This window comes from Protopterus annectens, chromosome 1.part0 (assembly GCF_019279795.1).
Source record: "Protopterus annectens isolate FY-2018-M chromosome 1.part0, PAN1.0, whole genome shotgun sequence".
Lineage (NCBI taxonomy): Eukaryota > Metazoa > Chordata > Ceratodontiformes > Protopteridae > Protopterus > Protopterus annectens.
This window is the reverse complement of record NC_056725.1, coordinates 717469135-717489114: the sequence shown is the minus strand read 5'-3', so window position 1 is coordinate 717489114 and position 19980 is coordinate 717469135. Positions and strand designations below refer to the sequence as shown.

The following is a 19980-nucleotide window of genomic DNA, read 5'->3' as shown; positions in this document are numbered from 1 at the left end:
GGTGAATGAAAATGCTATCACTTCAAAAAGACATTGCTCTAAGGATGTTTAACTGTGAATCATATAGTCAGATTTGCACAGCTGTGAGCCATATAAAGTAATGTAAGCAATTAAATAATCATGTCCAAATGGTATATTTGGCAGATTTGTCCATCCCTTAAAACACACATACAGGAGCCCGTAAGTAACATTAAGGGCCACAATCCTTTAACGGGTTAGCTTGACTCAAGAGCACTTAGGTAACATTAAGGGTCACGATCCTTTAAAGGGTTAGCTTGACTTCTTATTGACCAGGGTTTGTCAGCCAGCATGTAATCATTCACAAGCAGTCGAAATTTCTAGCCAGCGAGTGTTTAAGATAATGACTACAGAACATCAAAACAATAAAGAAATAAATAACGATATTAGTAATTATGTAAATAAATACCTAAAGAAATGTAGTAAAACATAAATAAAAGGTGGTGGCACATGCACATACTTGGAAAAGCACCGCAGCACCTGGAAACATACGCAGCAATAACCAGCAGCAAAGAGTGCCACCATTCCCATCATTCTCTATTGAATGGGACCACATGATTACAAAAAAATAAATAAATAATGAAATTAACTTGTCAGGATCCAAACCACTGATACTAGCAGCAGAGAGTCCCACCATTCTTATAATTCTCTATTGAATGAAACCACATGATGACAAATAAAAATGAAATTAACTTTGTCAGGATCCAAACCACAGATACTAGATTCCAGTGTCTTTTAATAAAACTACTACACCAATAGACCAACAAGCAGCTTGCTAATAGCACCTGCAAAAATCTAAGTCAGCCTACAGTAATATATGCTATTTGGCACCACCTTGCTGTTTTTAATATTTTGCTTCCGATACTGCTGTAGGTGATTTCAGTAGTCACCGACTAGAATGTTTGAATGATAGTGTATGACTACATGGGGTCTATATTAATTCCGCAAAAGACACATTCATTGAGTATGTCTTCTGCAAACAACCACCAGAAATCACTTCAGCGAACAGTGGAATTTTGCCCACGGTTTACAAACACTTCCCCACCAACCATCCAGAACACAAAATGGACTAAGTTAAATCCATCCAGTTGGGGGGCTTTGCCTCCCCCTCCATCTCACAATATGGGGGTTGTGCCCCCTACACCCCCCCCAACTATATATACTAACTCCGAGATCACACTACAGTGGGGAAAAGGGCAAAGATTAGGTGATGGCCAAGTGCTTACGAATGGTGGGAAAAATTCCGCAGTTCGCTGAAGTGATTTTCGGTGGTTATTGTTCGCAGAAGACGTATTTGATGAATACGTCTTTCACGGAATATAGACCCACTACATGCCATTCAATGTACATGGTTCCATCAGAACTTAAGAAGCCCTTTGCAGAACCAGAAACTGAAAAAAAATATATTTTTTATCTTGCCATTAAGTTCTGTATAAACCAAACTCACCTGCAGCACAATAGTTATTATTAATTTTAATTAGTTTTCCTAACCCTGAATGCCCTCAAGATGAGGTTAGATTCAGCAACAGGGATACAGTGAGTTTACCTACAATACTCTGGAGTCAGTGTTTCTCAATAACCTTTGGGTCTGAACACAGACTTATGAATTCATGGAACAAACACCTGACATGATCTTACTTGGTAAGCTGCCTTTTGCCAATAATTTACTGTGATGGCACAGCTGATAAGGTTATAAATTCCTAATCTCTGCTTTCACATCATAATTCCATTCACTTATAATAGAAGCCTTAGAAAATCTGTTTAGTGTGAGAACTCTCAGTAAATGTGTCAGTGATAGGTATGCTGTGACTCAAATATTTTTTCCAACAAATGTTATGCAGTATGTAAATATTTCATGCATAAATGTAAATAAACCACCAAGATAGGACAAACTTTTTTAAAAGTGCAATTTTGAGTTTCAGGTCTTGTCTTGTCTTCCTCCCTTCTTACTTCTCCCGTTCCCTGAGTCAGCCAGAGTTCCATATTTATTGACTTGCAAAGTTCAGCTAAGTAATAAAGTTGATGTCAGTCATTATCAATTATCAAGTTATTTTGCCTTCAGACTAGAAAAACTTAATTGGGTTTATAGTCCTGGGGAGGGAAAGAATGCAGCTGCCCATGATAATAAAAACTTTGAATTTTTAGTGTGAATAACTTTATGATTACAATGGGTGAACAATAACAAATTAATTTATTAATTAATTAAAATGAAATAAAACAGTTTATGGGTACTTTGCTGTCTTCATTTCCCATGGCAGGAAACCACACAATGTGATAGGTGAAATGATATAAGGACAAGGGAGACAAATTCCTAAAGAAAGTATCATGAGATTTCATTCAAGCTACTACGTTGTTGTAGAAGGATATAGCCCTGACTATAGTCCAGTCGTTCTGAGTTTGACTAGAGGGTCAGGTGACTTACGAAGCATCAGGAGAGGGATGGGTGTGCCTATCCCAGGGAGGGCACATGGTTACATAGGCATAGCTCAGGAAGGGTAAGGTGGTGGGCATGGCTGGCTATGGCAGCAGAGGGAGATGCTGCATACCCCCAAGCTGAGCGCCATCCCCTCGGGTGTCGCCACAAAACTGCATTGGGAGAGGCAAATACTGGATAGAGCACAAAAAGAGACTCCCTGGGTGCCCTTGGGTTCCACAACCAACCTCCAGCAGAAAAATAAAGAAAGTCCGGGGGGGGGGAGTGCTGGTAGACCTAATGTGGAGGCAGAGGTTTGGGTAGCACTCTTTTAAGGATGATGTAGGGGAAAGAGATTCCACAGAGAGGAAGAAACAGTTAAATCATAATCTTTTTAATATGTGGAAGTATGAGAATCATTCTGTAGAGAAGAATATATACTCTGGAAAAAGGAAATGTTTTGTTTAGGGCAGTGTTATTCTTTTTAACTTCTCTTGCAGCTGATGCTATCTGGCTCATAATGGGAATCTTGTTTTGTTTTAAATTTTAAGACTTGCTTCTATATTTTTACTCAGGAGGAGGAGATATTATTCAGACATCAAGCACTTTTGAAGGTAGATTAATATTAAAATATGATAAAGTGTTGTCGAGGGGGCTTAATATGGAGTTACAATGGCATTCTCTGATTTAATGCTGGGTTATTTTTTTATAATTTGTTTCTTTCTAGGATGCCTTCTGTTGAATTATTTCTCCATTGTTCTGTTTTACCTCTTTAAGAAATAATTAATTGTTTAATTGATGGTATAAGTTATTGTATGTGTTAACACATTCAATTCATTTCCAGGTTGGCCATGCAAGTAGGACTAAAACACATTTTATTATCTGCAGCACTATGTGGTTTGTGTGCTTGGTTTCTTATTTTAGTTATAATGTATTATTTTTGGCTTTGTCTCTGATTTTGTAGAAAAGAAGGTGAAACCTTTTTGAGTGAAGAGTGAAGGTGCACTGTCAGCACCTTTTAAAATTCAGTTGTTGAGTCTCTGGTAAACATTTTTAAAATCCTGAGTTTTTTATGTCATCCCGTGATGTGACATTGCTAACAAAATATTAACTGTATTTACTTATTTATTTTTTGATAACCAGAAGGTTCTATCAGAGCAGACCCATTTATAAAGGAGGTCCAGGAGGAAATGTCCAGTGACAGTGAACCAAAGTACAGTTTTGAACAGGACACAGTTCCTGTGAACATCTGTCCCTGATAACTGAACATTGTAAAATGGAACACTTTTGAGAAAGTGCAAGTATGAAAAATGTAAGACTGCATATAGCAGTTAAGTACGTAAGTAATAGTAGTAACAAATACGCAGCTGGTAAATGTACAGTTAAGAAATTTAACTGATTTAGGCTTTACAGATGTAACAAAGATAAAGAAAAAATGGGTGTACTATATTTACTATAACACAGAGACTCAGAAGCTAACATTGAAGATAGTCAGAAGTAAAATTACAGATAAGCTCTATACAATGTGATTTTGCTAGACAGCTACCATCATATGCAGCTGAAATGCATAGAATAACACATAGCAGATACAAAGAATACAAAAGAATACATACTAGTTGAATTACTCTTTTGGCTTACTTATGTTAAAGCAGAAATAACAACATAATTTACTTTTTAACTATTTATACCATATACTTACTGAAACTGGGAAGTAAATAAAGGATCCTAGAAATGGAAATCATCAGAGAAGTACAGAAGATGGAGAGGAATAAGGAAACAGATGCACTGAAAGCAGGATATTGAAGGAGGTTTTATACATAACATGAGTAGATAGGAAAGGGAATGGATGACAGGAAAAGAAGGATAACATTGGGAGAAAAGGAAACAGATTTGGAGCAGCTACATCATGATATAAGAGGAAGGGCAGGATACAGTAGTGTGAAGAAAGCATGCAGCGAATTCTGCACAAGAGATTAGTACACATTTAGGAGAAGATATACAAGACAGAACACAGAAATTATTTGGAAGCCTCTGCAGTTTTTCTAAAGTCAACTGAGAGGGCTGATCTTGCTGTAGTTCAGGTAAACCAAGTCTACTAGCACCCGCATATTATTTCCTCGTATAACACATTCCTAAAATTGGATGATGTTTATCTCACATTTTCATCTTTCCATGAAGCCATGCTGACTGTTGCCTTGTATATTATTTGTCAGGAAGGCCATTTTGCTCTTCCCATAGATTCTGTCCATTGTCTTCACTGATATTACTGGAAGGCTTTCAGGATTGTAATTCCCTGAATTGTTCCTGCTCCCATTGTATAAGGACACCGTAGTTGTAGTCTTCTAGTCCTCAGACACTTCCATAGTGACCAGTGCTATGTTGCAAACCTCCATCTTCTGTCCCTGCCTTCTTTTTTTGCCATGTCAATGGAATGATGTTGCAAGTGTGCAGACAGCCATTAGTGGTATGCTATGGCACTCTGGTTAAATACCTGAAAACCCTAGAAGGCAGCATATTTGGCCTCCTTTTCTTTAACTGCCATGGGGATGCCAGATTCCTCTCACCTCATTGTGTGTGTACATCCTGCTAACTGTTTGTTGCTGTCCACTCTCTACATTACCTCCCTCTCATCATGGCACCATTCCCTTCCCTTCCTTTTATAAAGAGGGAAGCAAAGCATTCATTCAGTATGTTTGTGCATTTCTATAGTCTTTCATGATCTTCATCTCATGTTTGCTCAGCCTGGCCATGTCTATCCCTTCTTTCCTTTTTTCTGTCCATTTCAAAGGACCAGATGTGGACCATGGTCATATGGGGCCATAGGCAGACTAATGGATCTGAGCCCCCTTCCACAGCAGCCCCTGCCCCCACAAACACAAATCCATTCTAATTCCCAATTACTTGGCTGTTTTTCCCCAGATGCCATAAACACTGTTCAAGCCTGTCAGTGTACATACTATTTTCCTGTTTACTTCTACCATGACTAGTGATATTTAAAACTTTTATTTCAAATTTTATACTACCAGCTCTGATAGCCATTTGCTAAACAAAACAATATAGTCTTGCAATGAAAACAGACTTGGCATGAACAGTACTGCACCACACAAATGAAGTTTAAACAAGAAATCACAGCTACAGAATAAAACAAGAAAATTATTATCTCTAGCACCTCAGCAAAAAAGCCTTCTCAGGAGTATGAACAGTAACATTCTCTGTCCTTGAAATGCACATTCATTGAAACAGCATGGAAAACCACATTCAAAGAAAATGGATCTGGCCAATGACAAAATAAGTTTACCTCTGGGCGATTTTCAAACCATGGGACTCTTGTACACATTTTCTGGACCATGCATACATACATGTGTTCTTTGATGCTCCATCCTGATTGTATTAAATTATATTCCTTGTTTAATTAAATTGTTCATAGGTGTGTACTAGGCTAATGGCCCTGGAGCCTTTACAAGCCTAGCCCGTAGGATTACCCTGGCATCGTGCCACCCAACCTTAGTTCCCAGTGCCTCTGTCGAGTGAAGCCACTGGAGTAATCCCTGGGGTGACTTTTCTATTTCACATCCACTCATCAAGATTTCTCTTGAAGAGGGCCAGTGAGGTGCTCTGCTTGACATGTATGGGAAGTCTATTCCATAGCAGGGGAAGTCTGTGGGTTATGAAACTGTTCCTCCAGCATGTTCTTTTGATTGTGGTAATGAGGCTGAGTTCTATGGAGCATGTGGTGTGGCGGGATTGGGATTTCTTTAGATGTAGCATTTCTAACAGAGCTGAGTCAGACATGGATTTGTAAGTCAAGCAGAGATCGCCTCTAAGTAGGTGATATGAGACAGAGAATAGTTGGAGTTTTTTTGAGTCTGCCCATGTAGGACAAATGTTTAAGGCCTAGGATCCTCTTTGTGAAGTACCTTTGCGGCTTCTCCACTTGTTGCAGGTGTTTAGTGAAGTACATGCCAAATGCGGCATTGTACTCAATGATTCGCCTAATGAGGGAAGAGTAGAGGGAGACAATGACCTCTTTCTTCCTGGATAGAAAACCCTTAGTAATGAGATGTGCCACATAGAAGGACTTTCTGACCACAGTGGCACTGTGGTGGTCAAAAGAGAGGTTGCTGTCAGCCTGTGTTCCCAGATCTCTTATAATGGCTTCTGTGTTCAGTGGACTACCATTGATGTGGTAATTCATGTGAACCAGGTTTTTCCCAAAGGGGATGAAGGCACATTTTTTGGCATTGAACTTAAGGCTATGGTTCTGACACCAGTCGTTGGTCTCAGTGAGGCCTTGATGTATGATGTCAACATCACTCGGGGAATTAATAATAGCTCCCAACTTGCAATCATCTGCGAACTTTGTCACCCAGAGTTCCTTCGTGTTGGCCTGGACTTCAGAGAAGTAGATACCAAACAGGAGAGGACCCAGGGCCGAACCCTGTAGCACTTGGGTTCTACCTGTGAGCCAATTTGCAACCCACCTAGTGATATAGGGGTTGATGCCTAGCTTAGTGAGTTTTTCTATGATTCCTGAGTGCGGAATGGTATCAAAGGCCTTGGCCAGATCAAGGTAGGCTGTATGAACCACCTTGCCTTCATCCACAGCTCTGGTGACTGACTCAAATAAGTTGACCAAGTTGAGCAGGCATGATCTACCCTTCACAAAACCAAACTGTGTGGGATCCAGAGCTTGGAGATTCCCTATATCCTTGTTTATTAGGTCCATGATGATGCGTCCCATAGTTTTTCATTATCAGACTCATCAGGCTAATGGGGCAATAGTTCCCAGGGTCTGTAGTCACTCCTCCTTTGTGGAGGGGGATGACTGGAGCAGTGTGTCATTCTGTAGGGACAAAGCCTGAGGTGAGGCTGTGATTGAACAGGGCACACAGGTGAGGTGCCACTTCACTCTGTAGTTCACATAGAACACAGCCAGGGATATACTCAGGTCCCATAGAAACACAAATAAACCAGGAAGAACACCAAATACTAAGCAAGGCTGTCAGAGATAGCAGACCGAAGGCTGTAGATCCACACAAAATCGTTTATTAAATTCACAGGTACAGTCGCTTTCGTTCCGTCTTCAAATAATAAGGAACTTCATCAAATACAACTTGAAAAACCAGAAATTCAGAATAAGTAGCTTCAAACAAGTGACATCACTTCCCCCCTTGTAGGTTTAAAGTGATATACATGTAAAAACACATCACAGTACTCTAAGATTGCAGCAAAAACAGTAGCATCATAAACTACAAAAAATACTGAATGTCAAACTGCATAAGATAATCTGTAGCAACATATTAAAGGTATGAATAAAAATAGTACTTAAAAATGGTAAGATGACACCCCACTGTCAGCACATCATTAGAAAAGTAATGAGAAACAACAGATAATAATAAAAATTTAAAAATCATTGTAACATAAATATCTACCCATCATTCAAAATTTGTAAAACAACCAGTCGTTTTTGAAGTTTATAAATGTGTGCGTGTGTCTAACACATATAAAATGTAAGGTAGTAGTAAAAAATAAATAGCCATAAATAATAACAATACATTATTAGTAATAATTGATATGTTCATCTTTTAAGTGCCTTTAATTTTAGTAGGCTACTAATAGACAAGCTATCATTCAGCCCTGGCCAATGCATAGCATCAAGTAGTAATTGCCTAATCAATTCCGACTTTTCAAGGAGGTACGGCCAGGCTGCGCCCCTCTCCACCAGTTTATGAACTTCTAAAATAAAATCTAAAATAATAAACCTAAAATAATGTCCCTCATTCAACTTCACATGTTTTGCAAGTGCGTTGAAGTCACATCCATCCCTGATGTTCCTCACACATTCACTAATCCTATTTTTAAGTTTACGTTCGGTTTTACTGACGTAAAAACAGGAACAGTTGGAACAAATTGCACAATAAACCACTCTTTCAGTCGTGCAACAAACCCTCCCACGGATTTTGACCTTGGTGTTATTAACAATAGTCTCACCAACTTCCAAAATATATGGACAAAATTTGCATATCCCACATTTGAAGATTTGCCCGTTGGTAGGTGGCACATTTGAATGTTAAAATAAATACTTCAGGTTGGCACCTTTCCTGAAAATACAGACAGGTATCTCTCCTATAATATCCAACAATTCTTTTTCACCAGTTAACAGGTTCCAATTCTTACTGAGTATCTCTTTAATTAGGGGGGGGGGCTACACATGAAAAGGTTGTGGAAAAACTACATTTATAATTAGTCAACTGGCTCACAGGTTTCTTATTGACAAAATGTACACCCTCCATGTGTTCAGAGTTCAACATTTCAGTTATGTATACATTCGGATCAGTGTCAGAATGTACAACCGTGTCCAATTGGTGAAAGACATCCTGACTGACATGATCAGGTGAATGTATACTTAAAATCGGTGCAAAATGCCCATGCCGCCTTTTAGTCATAACCTCACTCATTATGTTATCAATTAACTGTAAGGGATACCCCCTTGTAAAAAACATATTCTTAAGTTTATGACATTCAGTGACAAAAGATTCCCATAAAGTGACCATATGGGTGGCACGTACAAATTGTCCCTTAACAACTGCATGTTTTTTGTGAAAAGGGATGACAACTGTCAAAATGAAGAAAAGAACTGGAGTATGTTCCTTTTCTAAATATTTCTGCAACAAATCCCTGATGTTGAAAATCTTTAATGAGAAGAATGTCCAAATAGGGGATGTCATTTTCTTTTATGGTACGAGTGAATTTTTAAAAATGATGTAGTGTTGATATATTCAAGGAACAAGGGAAGTTGATCCCTATGTCCCGCCCATAAAATAAAAATGTCATCCAAATATCAGATGTAGGTGTGGCAAAATCTGAAAAATCTCAATGGTCAAAGATATCGCTTTTCCCATTCTAACATTACAATGTTAGAATAGAGACCACCACAGGCGGAACCCATTGCCACTCCTTTGTTCTGCAGGTAATATTTTTTGACAAATAGAATATAGTTACTTCTACTGCGGTGGTGGTGCAGTAGCGTTGTCGCCTCACAGTAAGACATTGTCTTGTTCGATTCTCAGCTAGAGCACCTTCTGTGTGGAGACATGCATGAATGGGTGCACCTTCATTGAAGGTTGTGCATCAGGGCTGGCAACTCGGCATGTAAAAATCTACTGACAATCATTAGCGGACCGGAGTTCCGCTGTGGTGACCCCTAACTGGGAAAAGCCGAAAGACACAACAACAACAGCAGAATATAGTTACTTCTGAGAACCATATCTAAAATCTGCTCAGACATATTTATTTTCTCTTGTTCAACCCCTTTAGAGAAGTCACGTGGGATAACAGAGTATAGGTTGACAACATCGACGGTTATAAACAGGAACTGGTTTCTAAAAGTAATGCTGTTAATCTTCTTCATAAAATCCTAGGAATCAATGCATAAATGTTCCTCATCTAAAAGGAATTTTTTAAGCTCAATGTCTAGAAATTTTGCTAGGGGGTAATTTATTGAACATCTAACGTCAACAGTCGGGCGCATAGGGGGCTGTTCAACACTCTTGTGTATCTTCAGCAACCCGAAGATAGTTGGAGTAATCGGAAATTCCACAGACAGTGTAATTCTTGAATGCTAATGAGATCGTCAATAAATAAATAATTTAAAAACCCTTTAATTTTAAGGTAGGTACCATTCAATTCATTTAGGGAACTTACACAATATGTAGTTGTCTCTAAAATGGCCTTCATCTTTAAATTATAATCAGCTGTATTCATGATAACAACCTCACCCCCCTTAATTGGTTTCATAATTCTGAGTCCAGGTAACTGTCTCAAAAATTTAATTCAAGTTCTTCATCACTATTTAGATTATTATGATGGAACTTACATCTTTTAGATAAAGCCCTGATATCAAGCTCACATACTCTTTCAAAGTTGACCAAAGATGGGTGAGTGGGTGGATTGTATGTGCTGGAAACCGAAAAAGGGTCTTTAACTTTTTCAACCCCCTGGAATAAAACATTCAAGTTAAGTTTCCTTATGAATGGTTTTAAATCAAGGAGTGTGTGTACCAAGTTTAAGTGTTTCTTGGGAATGAAAGTAAAACCCATTGATAGTAAATCACACATAACCACATTAATTGCAACATCAGAAAAATCGTACACTTTAAAATCATTTGTACTATTACATTCAATGCATAGAGGTGGAAGCTAAGTAACAGTAGTTTCTTCAGGTGCAGGGGTTGGGGATGGTATATCACAAGTCATTTCTTCTCGTTCAGTATCTTGTTTAATATATGTGAGTAAAGAGAAACAAGTCTGGTCACAATCAAGAACAGTTGTGGGAGGTGGTTCAACACAGTTCATCTCCTCCCTCTTCAGGGACAGTTGTTCTTTCCCCTGTTGCCTCACCCAGTACCCCTTTGTGGGAGAAAGGACTGCTGTCACCCTTGATTGCTGTTGACCCCCCCCCCCCCCCGTTGATTCATGATACGCTCTGAACGTCTGAGCTGGGGAAAGTTCTCTTCAAATAAAAATAGTCATCATGTGGTTCCCATAGATAGGTGCCATTGAAGCTGTATTTTTCGCCTTGGACAGTGCTGTTTTAGGGGAGAGAGGGGTAAAGTTGGCACTTAATCTGCCAGCCAGTATGTTGGCAATATCTGTTGGCTTGGTATAGGAGGTACCATTGTGCAGTAGCTCAGAGCAAATCTGGGTATTGCTGTGGAGATTCTTTACATAACTATAGAAGTCCTTGTGGTTGTCTTTACTATCTGCCGCAATTCTGTTTTCATAGCTAGCTTTAGAGGATTTGATGAGGGATCTCAACTTTTTGTTGAGGCTGATAAGGGAGTTTTTCCAGTCTTGGGACTTCACCTTATTCTGCATCAGTTTCCTCTTTCTGTTGTAGAGTTTGTTTATGGCTGGGGACCACCAGATTGGCTTCCTTTTTTTGGAAGAGAGCGTCTTGGTTATATTGGGTATGGCAAGATCCATGCATTTGTGTACGTGTTCATAAAGTGCATTGCTGTATGATTCGGCGGTCATGCAACTATTCTCTATTTGCATGGGTGTCGTGAAGTTAGCTACCTCTGTTTTTAGGAGCCCAAAGTTAGCTCTGGAGAAGTTTTCATGGTGGTTACCTTTGTGTGTGTGTGTGTGTGTGTGTGTGTGTGTGGGGTGGATTTCTAAGGTGATTAGTTTGTAGTCGGATCTAACCAGGGAGGAGTTGACTATTGGTGTAGAGCAATGGTCGCCCATGTGCTGGGGGGGGGGGGGGGTTAAGAACGAGCTGGTCCAGGACATTGTATTAATGAATTCCAGGAAACGTTGAGCAAGTGTATTGGTACATGAGTAGTTTTCCCAGTTAATGGAAGGGTAGTTGAAGTTGCCCAGTAGGAGAGTGTTAGGTTGGACCATAATATTCTCCAGTGTGCTTAGGAACATGGAGTGTGATTCTTGGGACATGGTTGGGGACCTATAGCAGGCTATGATCTGAATCGCTGTCTTACCCAATGTTAGCTACACCTGAAGTATCTCAGATGCATTATGTTGGGCTACCATTCTGGAGGTGTGTGCATCCTTTATGAATATGGAAGCACCACTGCCTTTGGAGCTTCGGTCCCAAGTTCTGGGGCTGAAAGGTGTGGAATGAGTTATAGCCTGATAGTGTAGGGGTGGGTGATTTCTGCTGCCTTGAACCAGGTCTCTGTTATGGCACAAATGTCAATGCTCTCCATTTTAAGGAGTGCCTCGAGCGAGTGCATTTTGAGATTTAGACTTCTAGCATTGAGCAGTATGACCTTCAGATTGCATTTGTTTGTAACTGTTACGGTGGTAATTTGGTCTTTGGAACACCATCTTATAAAGGCACTATAGGGGTGGCAAGGGCCTTAACCAGTATCTCAAAGCCCAGGGGTGACAGATGCAGGCCATCTCTGGCAAAGCATCGAGGTCTGTCCATCATGTCATCCCAGGCAGACAGATACTGAATCCTCTTAGAATGACACCAGAAACTTAGCCAATTGCTGAAATCAATCATTTTCTGCTTGTACTGTGGTATCATTCTGTGTGATGGTAGGATGCTGTTCTGGGCTAGGGTCATACCGGCCTGAGCTACATAATCCAAGAGCTCCTCCATGTCTCTTTTCATGTAGTCCAGGGAGGTACATATCAGGTCATTTACACCCACATGTACAATGACAGAGTCATATTTGTACCTGTTGTTGAGGGACCTGAGTGCGTGCGTTATGTGGTGGATCTAGGTGCCTGACAGGCAGCTGACTGTTACTTTTTCCTTATTCAACCTAGTGAGTGGGACATCAGTGTGCCTCACTATTGAGTCACCTATGACTAGTGTGTTGGGCATGCTGTTTTGCCTTAGGGGCTTTGGTTGAGTAGCACACTGTTTAGGAGAGTTATGTATCTCGTGATTAGTGGTGTGTTGTGGTGGTCAAGTGCATTTCTGCCTTGGAGGTCTCTGCTATTTGGTAGATTTTTATTGAGAGGCTCCACGAAGGTGGGTGTGAGGTTTGTGTTTTTATGTGAAGGCAGTGCTGGTGTGTGTTCTAGAGGGCTATGTGTTCCATGTGGTGTGGTGCATGTGTTGACCTTCTCATCTTGGCCAGCTATTCTGGTCTTGGCTGGAGTTTGCGTGGCTTCTCTTGCAAGTCTGAGTGTTGGTAGGTAAAAGGAGAGGGTTGTCAGTGTACATGAGCCAGTTGCTACATTGCCTCAGGATGCCCAAGTTCACCAGATTAATAGGAGAAAGCACAGGGAACTGACCTTTAGACATGCTTGGCGGGGTGGGCAATAATAATAAGTACTGGAGCTGTTTCCTTGTAGAACGTTTAGTGCTGGTAGCACTTTTGTGTGCTACAATAATTGCTACAAGAAATTTGGTAAAGTGCTAGACTAATAAGTTAGTAAAAGTGCAGGAAAGGAGAGAACTAGCAGATCTAAGGGAAAAATCAAAGAGCAGACTTTGGTACTGCTCAGAAGCTTAAAGTCCTGGATACAGCAACTCTGTATCTGGACTAGACTAGTTACAGGAAAGATGGGAAACAAGCGCAAACGCAGGCTTTTAAACCAGAAAGTTGAAAGAGATGGAAGAACTCCCTAAACAACCAATAAACTACAATATCTGGGCCAGAAACCACTCCTCTTTTGGTAGATAGGCTACCTAGTGCTTACCACTCCCACTGATAAGCTAGAAGGCTTTCCTCCAACAGAGAAAAGATTGGGGGGCTCAGAAGCTTACATACAGTCCTGGAAACAACAAATCTGTATCTGGACTAGACTAGTTACAGGAAAGGCGGGAGTTGAGTGTGTTTTAAATTTGTAGGTTTGAACATTTTTTTCCAGTAAGCAATGAAACAAAATGTATGAACCAGTAAAGACAAAACTATCTATTACAGAACATTTTAACCACAAAAGGCCATTCCAAGTAAAAGTCATCTGAGCAATTCCACATTAACGAGCTCTGTAAGTAATGAAGTGGATGCTGCTGGCAAACAATTTGTACATGAAATACTGAAATGTAAAGTTAAGTGTCTGCTGCCCTTGAAGTATAAATTTCCCATATTACATATAAAAAAATAAATAAATAAAATCGGTAAGCTGATAGTAATAATTAATGGCTGTCATAGTGGCAACAGGTTTATATTTATTAGGCATCTCATTTAAAGAAGAACAAACTCAAGAATGCAGCAACCCTTGGTGTAAGAGTAGAGACCACAGCCTTCTACACCAAAGGCATGTATGCTACCTGCTCTGCTACTAACACTGTTTTCAAACCTTATAGCACAAACACTGATGATGTCTGTTTGCAAAATATAATGGTTACACATTGAAAACAGACTTAGCATGAGCAACAGTAAACTTCTCTTCCCCTGAAACTCAACATTCCTTGAAAATGCACAGAAACTCAACACACACACATGCACACAAATGCACCTGCTGATGACAGTTTGGTCATTGCTGTAGAGGATTCAGACTCTTGTCTGCTATAATTAAGGACCCTGAATAAGTTAACAAACCTGTTATCCCTAACTGGGGCATTTCACACCACACACCTCACTTGTTTAACTAACCTGTTCTGCTCACTTGTAATTTCCATAATGTGTTTGCTAGCATGTCTCTTTCATCCAGAACCTAATGACAATTCCCCATAAAAATTCTAATACCATGCTCCTCTCCAATGTTGCTTAAATATATGTGCTTCTATAGAATGATACACATACAGACACTGCTACTCTTACTCTGTATGTGTCCTTAAAGAAGAAATGTAACTGCATGCAGTTTGCGTTCTTAAAGAATTTTTTTTTTTGTGGCAGCCCCCAAGCCAGTGGGCCCTAGACAGCTGCTAAGGTTTTCTAGTGCTGGATCTGGCTGAGCATTGGAGTAATATTACAGATGGCCAGAGAGCCATTATTGGTACGTTGTAGATGTATCATAGCAGGTTACTAGGCTAATGGCCCTGGGGCCTTTACAAGCCTAGCCAAACGTTTATCCCCAAAAAGAAACCTCAGTCAGCACCTGCCACCCCTGCCAGTGAGGGACACAGGTCAAACCCTGGGATAAATTTGTTGTTTTCCATCCACTCATCAAGGTTGCACTTGAAGAGGGTCAGTGAGGTGCTCTGTTTGACATGTATGGGAAGTCTATTCCAGAGACAAGGCAGCCTCTGGGAGACAAAAAGGTTTTGTTGATGTCACATATTAGATTCAAGCCTTTTATCAGTGTAGTGTGTGAGGAGTTAGACTTACAGATATGGAGCATCTCTAGAAGGGCAGGGTCTGAGATTGCCTTATAGGCGAAACACAGATCACCCCTAAGCAATCTGTATGATACCAAGTAGCATGATATTTTGAGCCTGTCTGCATAGGACAGGTGTTGGAGGCCATGAATTCTCTTTGTGAGGTATTTCAGTGGCCTTTCCAGTTGCTGCAGATGTTTGGAAAGGTACATCCCAAATGGGGTGTTATACTCAATTATTGGTCTAATGAGGGAGGAGTATAGAGAGGTAATAACCTCCTCTTTTCTGGATGCAGTCCCTTTACTTATGAGATGAACCAAGTAAAAGACTTTTCTGATCACAGCCGCTACATGATGATCGAATGTGAGATTGTTATCAACTTGAGTGCCTGGATCCCTCACCACGGGTTGTGTGCTTGGGGGGTTGCCACAGATGTGGTAATCAGTAGGGGTCATGGTTTTGCCAAATGGTATGATGATACATTTTTTTTGCATTTAGCTTATTTAACTTGAGATCATGACTTTAGCATCAGTCATTAGTTGCTGTGAGATCCTCTTGCAGTATGTTAACATCATTTGGGGAGTCAATGACAGCACCCAACTTACAGTCATCCACAGACTTGGTCAGCCACTGGCCTTTTGTCTTTGCCTGACCTCTGAGAAATAGATGACAAACAGCAGTGGTCCCAGGACAGATCCCTGGGGAACTCCACTAGTGACAGGTCTGCTATCGGAGGTGGAGGTGCCTATTTTGACTCTGAGGTTCCTGTTGGTGAGTCAGTTGGTCACCCACGTGATGAGATAAGGATTTGTGCCAAGTTGTGTTAGCTTTTCAGTGACGTCCGAGTGGGGGATTGTGCCAAAGGCCTTGGTCAAATGAAGGTAAGCTGTATGTGCTGACTTTCCCTCATACAGGGCCTTGGTGACAGTCTCAAAGAAGTCAGCCTTGTTCAAAAGGCAAGATCTGCCCTTGACGAATCCAAAATGGGTGGGGTCAAGTGCTTGGAGATTGCCTATGTCCTTGTTTATGAGAGCAATAATAATAAGCTCCATGGCTTTACATATCAGACTTATCAGGCTACTGGGAAAATAGTTTCCAGGATCAGTAATGGCACCGCCTTTGTGAAAGGGGATGACAATGGCAGTTCTCCACTCTGCTGGAACGAAGCCTGTACTTAGGCTGTGGTTAAATAGAGTGCTCAATGGCAAAGCCAGTTTTTGCTGGAGATGGTACAGAATACATCCTGGGATACTATCAGGTCCCATGGAAGCTGTGTTCTTTGCCTTGGATAGGGCCTGTAATACTTGACCTACGGAGATGTATGATGGAGATTTCAAGTATCATCTAAATCTGAATCACACTAAAGCTGTTTTGCAGTTAGGTTTGTTTCAAGTCATTGAAGTTAGACTTGCAGATGCCAAACATAATGCCTCAGTGTTCTGCCAGTCCAGATGACAACCTCATAATAGATAAATGTATGGACCAAAATTACAGCATTTTTAGTAGCAGTACCCCCCCCCCCCCGTGTGGGAGTTTGTCCGCTATACTCCCCAGTTTGCAATTATACTACCTTTAACATCACATCACCCTAGAGAAACTAGAATTGCAGTTATTCCTTTTTCTCCAAGTTGGTTTGGTGATATGGGGGGTTGGTGATAGCAGGGGTCACAGCCACCACATGCAGGAGACATCTGTTCTCAAACTTCAATTACTGAGATATGGCACAATGGAATACTGGGCACTGGTCCATGGTATGTTGGTTACAGCAAGACAAAGTAGCCCCTGCAGTTGTCATCTTGCACAGGCTATCATTGATACAGAGCATAATAATAATGTTGAACTGTCATCATATTGTCATACCTAAGAACAGTGCATGACTGTGACTTTACTGTTGACAAAAAATACAGAGCAAAGGGCTGAGCACTGAGTGGTGCATAATACTTAAAGGAACCAGTGTGAATGTGCCTGTGCATGTGCATGTGTGCGTGTGTGTGTGTGTGTGTGTGTGTGTGTGTGTGTGTGTGTGTGTGTGTGTGTTTGAGGAGAGGGGGTAAATAACAGCTTTCTAGCTGACCACTTGGATCCTTTCTCCAAAATAATTAAAGGACAATTGCATGGCACTTTGTGACAGGCCACAACCATTAGTTACTGTTATGGTTACAGGTGTTTGAATATTATTGTGACATGCTGTCTCATTTAAAAAAAAAGGTGTTGATTGAATTAAATAGTTATGCAGACTCTGTGAAAGCAGTATATCAATGTGATGTTTGCTTTTCTTAGGTACAACAGAGAGAGTTTGTCTGGTACAGGGAACAGTAGAAGCACTGAATGCTGTTCACAACTTTATTGCTGAAAAGGTGCGAGAAATGCCTCAGAGTACAGCCAAGCCTGAGCCTGTCAGCATTTTACAGCCACAGACTACAGTAAACCCAGACCGTGCCAAACAGGTGAGAAATTATTTTTTATGCCTTATCCTGCAAAGACTTTTGTGTCCTGCTTACTTACTTAGAGCTAAAATTACAATAGCACACTATACAAATATGTTCATTCAGTGACTTGTAGGCTGCTTCTTCACCCAGTTAACTGGTAGATATTTTAACATAATGTGCCAGTGCATTCCTTTCCAAACACATTGCCTTAAGAGGCGATTACTTCAAATAGGTGAAGAACAATTAAGCCTTGGGATATTATGTGATATTATTTGCTACTGAAGTGTCTTCCAGGCAAATGAGAGGTGTGAAAAAAATGTCAATAAGGTGGCACAGCTGCAGTTTTTTTACAAATCTCATGATCCTCCATTCTGACAGATTCTCTTGTCAGTCATGGTGTTGCTGTGTATACCTTCCATGAGACCCAGTTAGAGCCATGTCTGCTTCATGTCTCTGTTCATGGTCTTCTTCTTCTTCTTTCAGCTTTTTCCCAGTTAGGGGTCGTCACAGCGGATCACCTTGTCCACTCATGATTGGCAGTGGAGTTTTAAGGTGTTGAGTTGCCAGCCCGGCGCCCAACCTTCCACAGAAGGCACACACACGCACACACTCACACCTAGGGCCAATTTAGAGTGTCCAATCAACTGACAGCATGTCTTTAGAATGTGAGAGGACACCAGAGCACCCGGAGGAAACCCACGTGACCACAGGGAGGACATGCAGACTCTGCACAGAAGGCTCCCCAGCCAAGGATCGAACCAGAGAACCTCTTGCTGTGAGGCAGCAACGCAAACCGCTGCACCACTGTGGCCACCCCATGTCTCTATTCATGGTAATGATTGAAAATCAAAGGATTACTTATTTGTGTCTGTTTGAGGAGAAAAGATCCAGATAGCCAAGTAGTAGTAACAAAAGTCCACAACATAAATATAATTGTTTTACAGACAGAAAAATGAATCTACACATAATGGAGAAAGAATGCTTTGCCACTGAAGGAATTAGATACATGTACTACAAGTAAGTTGGAACAATTGAATTAATTCATTTTTTTGGGAAAATGGACATCCAGCCATTTATCTTTTCCAGGTAAATCCAGTAATTGCAGAACAAAACGAATGAATGAAATTTAGGGTTGGGCATACGTGCATTATTAATTAATGCTAAAAACAGGGGGAGCATTGCAGTTAACTACTCTCTGTATACGTTTTTATCACTAGACAGCAAATCTTTAAGTTTAAGCTTATTTTTCTATGTTTTAGAGTTCACATTCTATGCTTATAATCTGACCCCCCCAAACAATGTGGTCTTGAGGCAGATGTTTATGCCCAAGTTTTGTATATCTTTTTAAAGCCAGCAGTATCCTTACTAATATCAAAACAGTAGCAAAATCCTAAAGAAGCACCACAAAACCAAAGCGAAGATCAAGCAGCTAAAAATTCCATCAAACAAAACTTGGGAGACGCCACCAGGAAGAAAATATTGTGCAAGAGCTTAGGCCCATAGAGGACACATATCAAAGGAACAAAAAATGTAAAAGTGGCATATAAATACACACACAATAAAACAAGTATATCTGACTTGAAAGAATGTCCAATGCAAGCACAAAGAAATAACTGGAAATAACGTCATAACTTGCTGAAAAGAAACTGCCACATTCCAGTGCAGCTGCTGTCTCAAACAGTATAGTAAATCTAGACAGAGAGAGAGAGAGAAAGAAGAGCAGGTCCAAATCATTGAGGGTGAGAGAGCTTTGCAAAGTTTTTGGTATTGAGCTGATTGTGCACGAGTACAATTCTTAGAGGTTGGAGTTGACAGATGGAGCATCTAGATCTATCATTATGCTAAGTAGATAACTTTTATTTATGTCACTCTTGTATTTTCTTTTCAGGTTCTTTAGATAATATCACATTCCTTCTTCTTGGCAATCCTTAGCCTTTTGTAAAGCATCATTCAGGTTTATTCAGTCATGTGTCTTTATGTTTTTTTTTCTCCCTGTTGTTTAATAAATTTTTAGAATCTTTTATCCCTTTAAGCCAACCTGCCAGGCTGACCAGGTCTTATCATTTTGCATAAATCCCAGTAATCCTACCATAACATCTCTAGATATGATATACTTTTCCTTATTTTATTTTTATGTTAACCTTGAAAATAGCCTGTCCATTCTGTTCTAGTTCTTTTCCTTAAATTCAGATATAATTGCTTTATGATCAAGAGAAAAAAATGCAGCTTTTGTATTCCCTTCTTCTTGTTTCCTTTTCTATTTGGAAATTCTATCCCTGTACTAAATTTTACATTGAACTATGTGATAGCATCCTCACTCAATCTATATAAACTATTTTCTGCTGTCATTTTTTCCACACAGTTACATCATATTCT

At 40.2% G+C, this 19980-nt stretch overlaps 1 protein-coding gene across 5 annotated transcripts in view; it reads left to right on the top strand.

Annotated features, from left to right (window-relative positions):
- Positions 1-19980, top strand: part of LOC122794270 (RNA-binding protein Nova-1-like) — a 494050-nt gene that overhangs the window by 351728 nt on the left and 122342 nt on the right. For all 5 annotated transcript variants that reach the window (XM_044062528.1, XM_044062566.1, XM_044062539.1 and 2 more), the window contains one exon: positions 17456-17622. In XM_044062528.1, coding sequence (XP_043918463.1) covers positions 17456-17622 — 167 coding nt within the window. The remainder of the gene's footprint in view (positions 1-17455; positions 17623-19980) is intronic.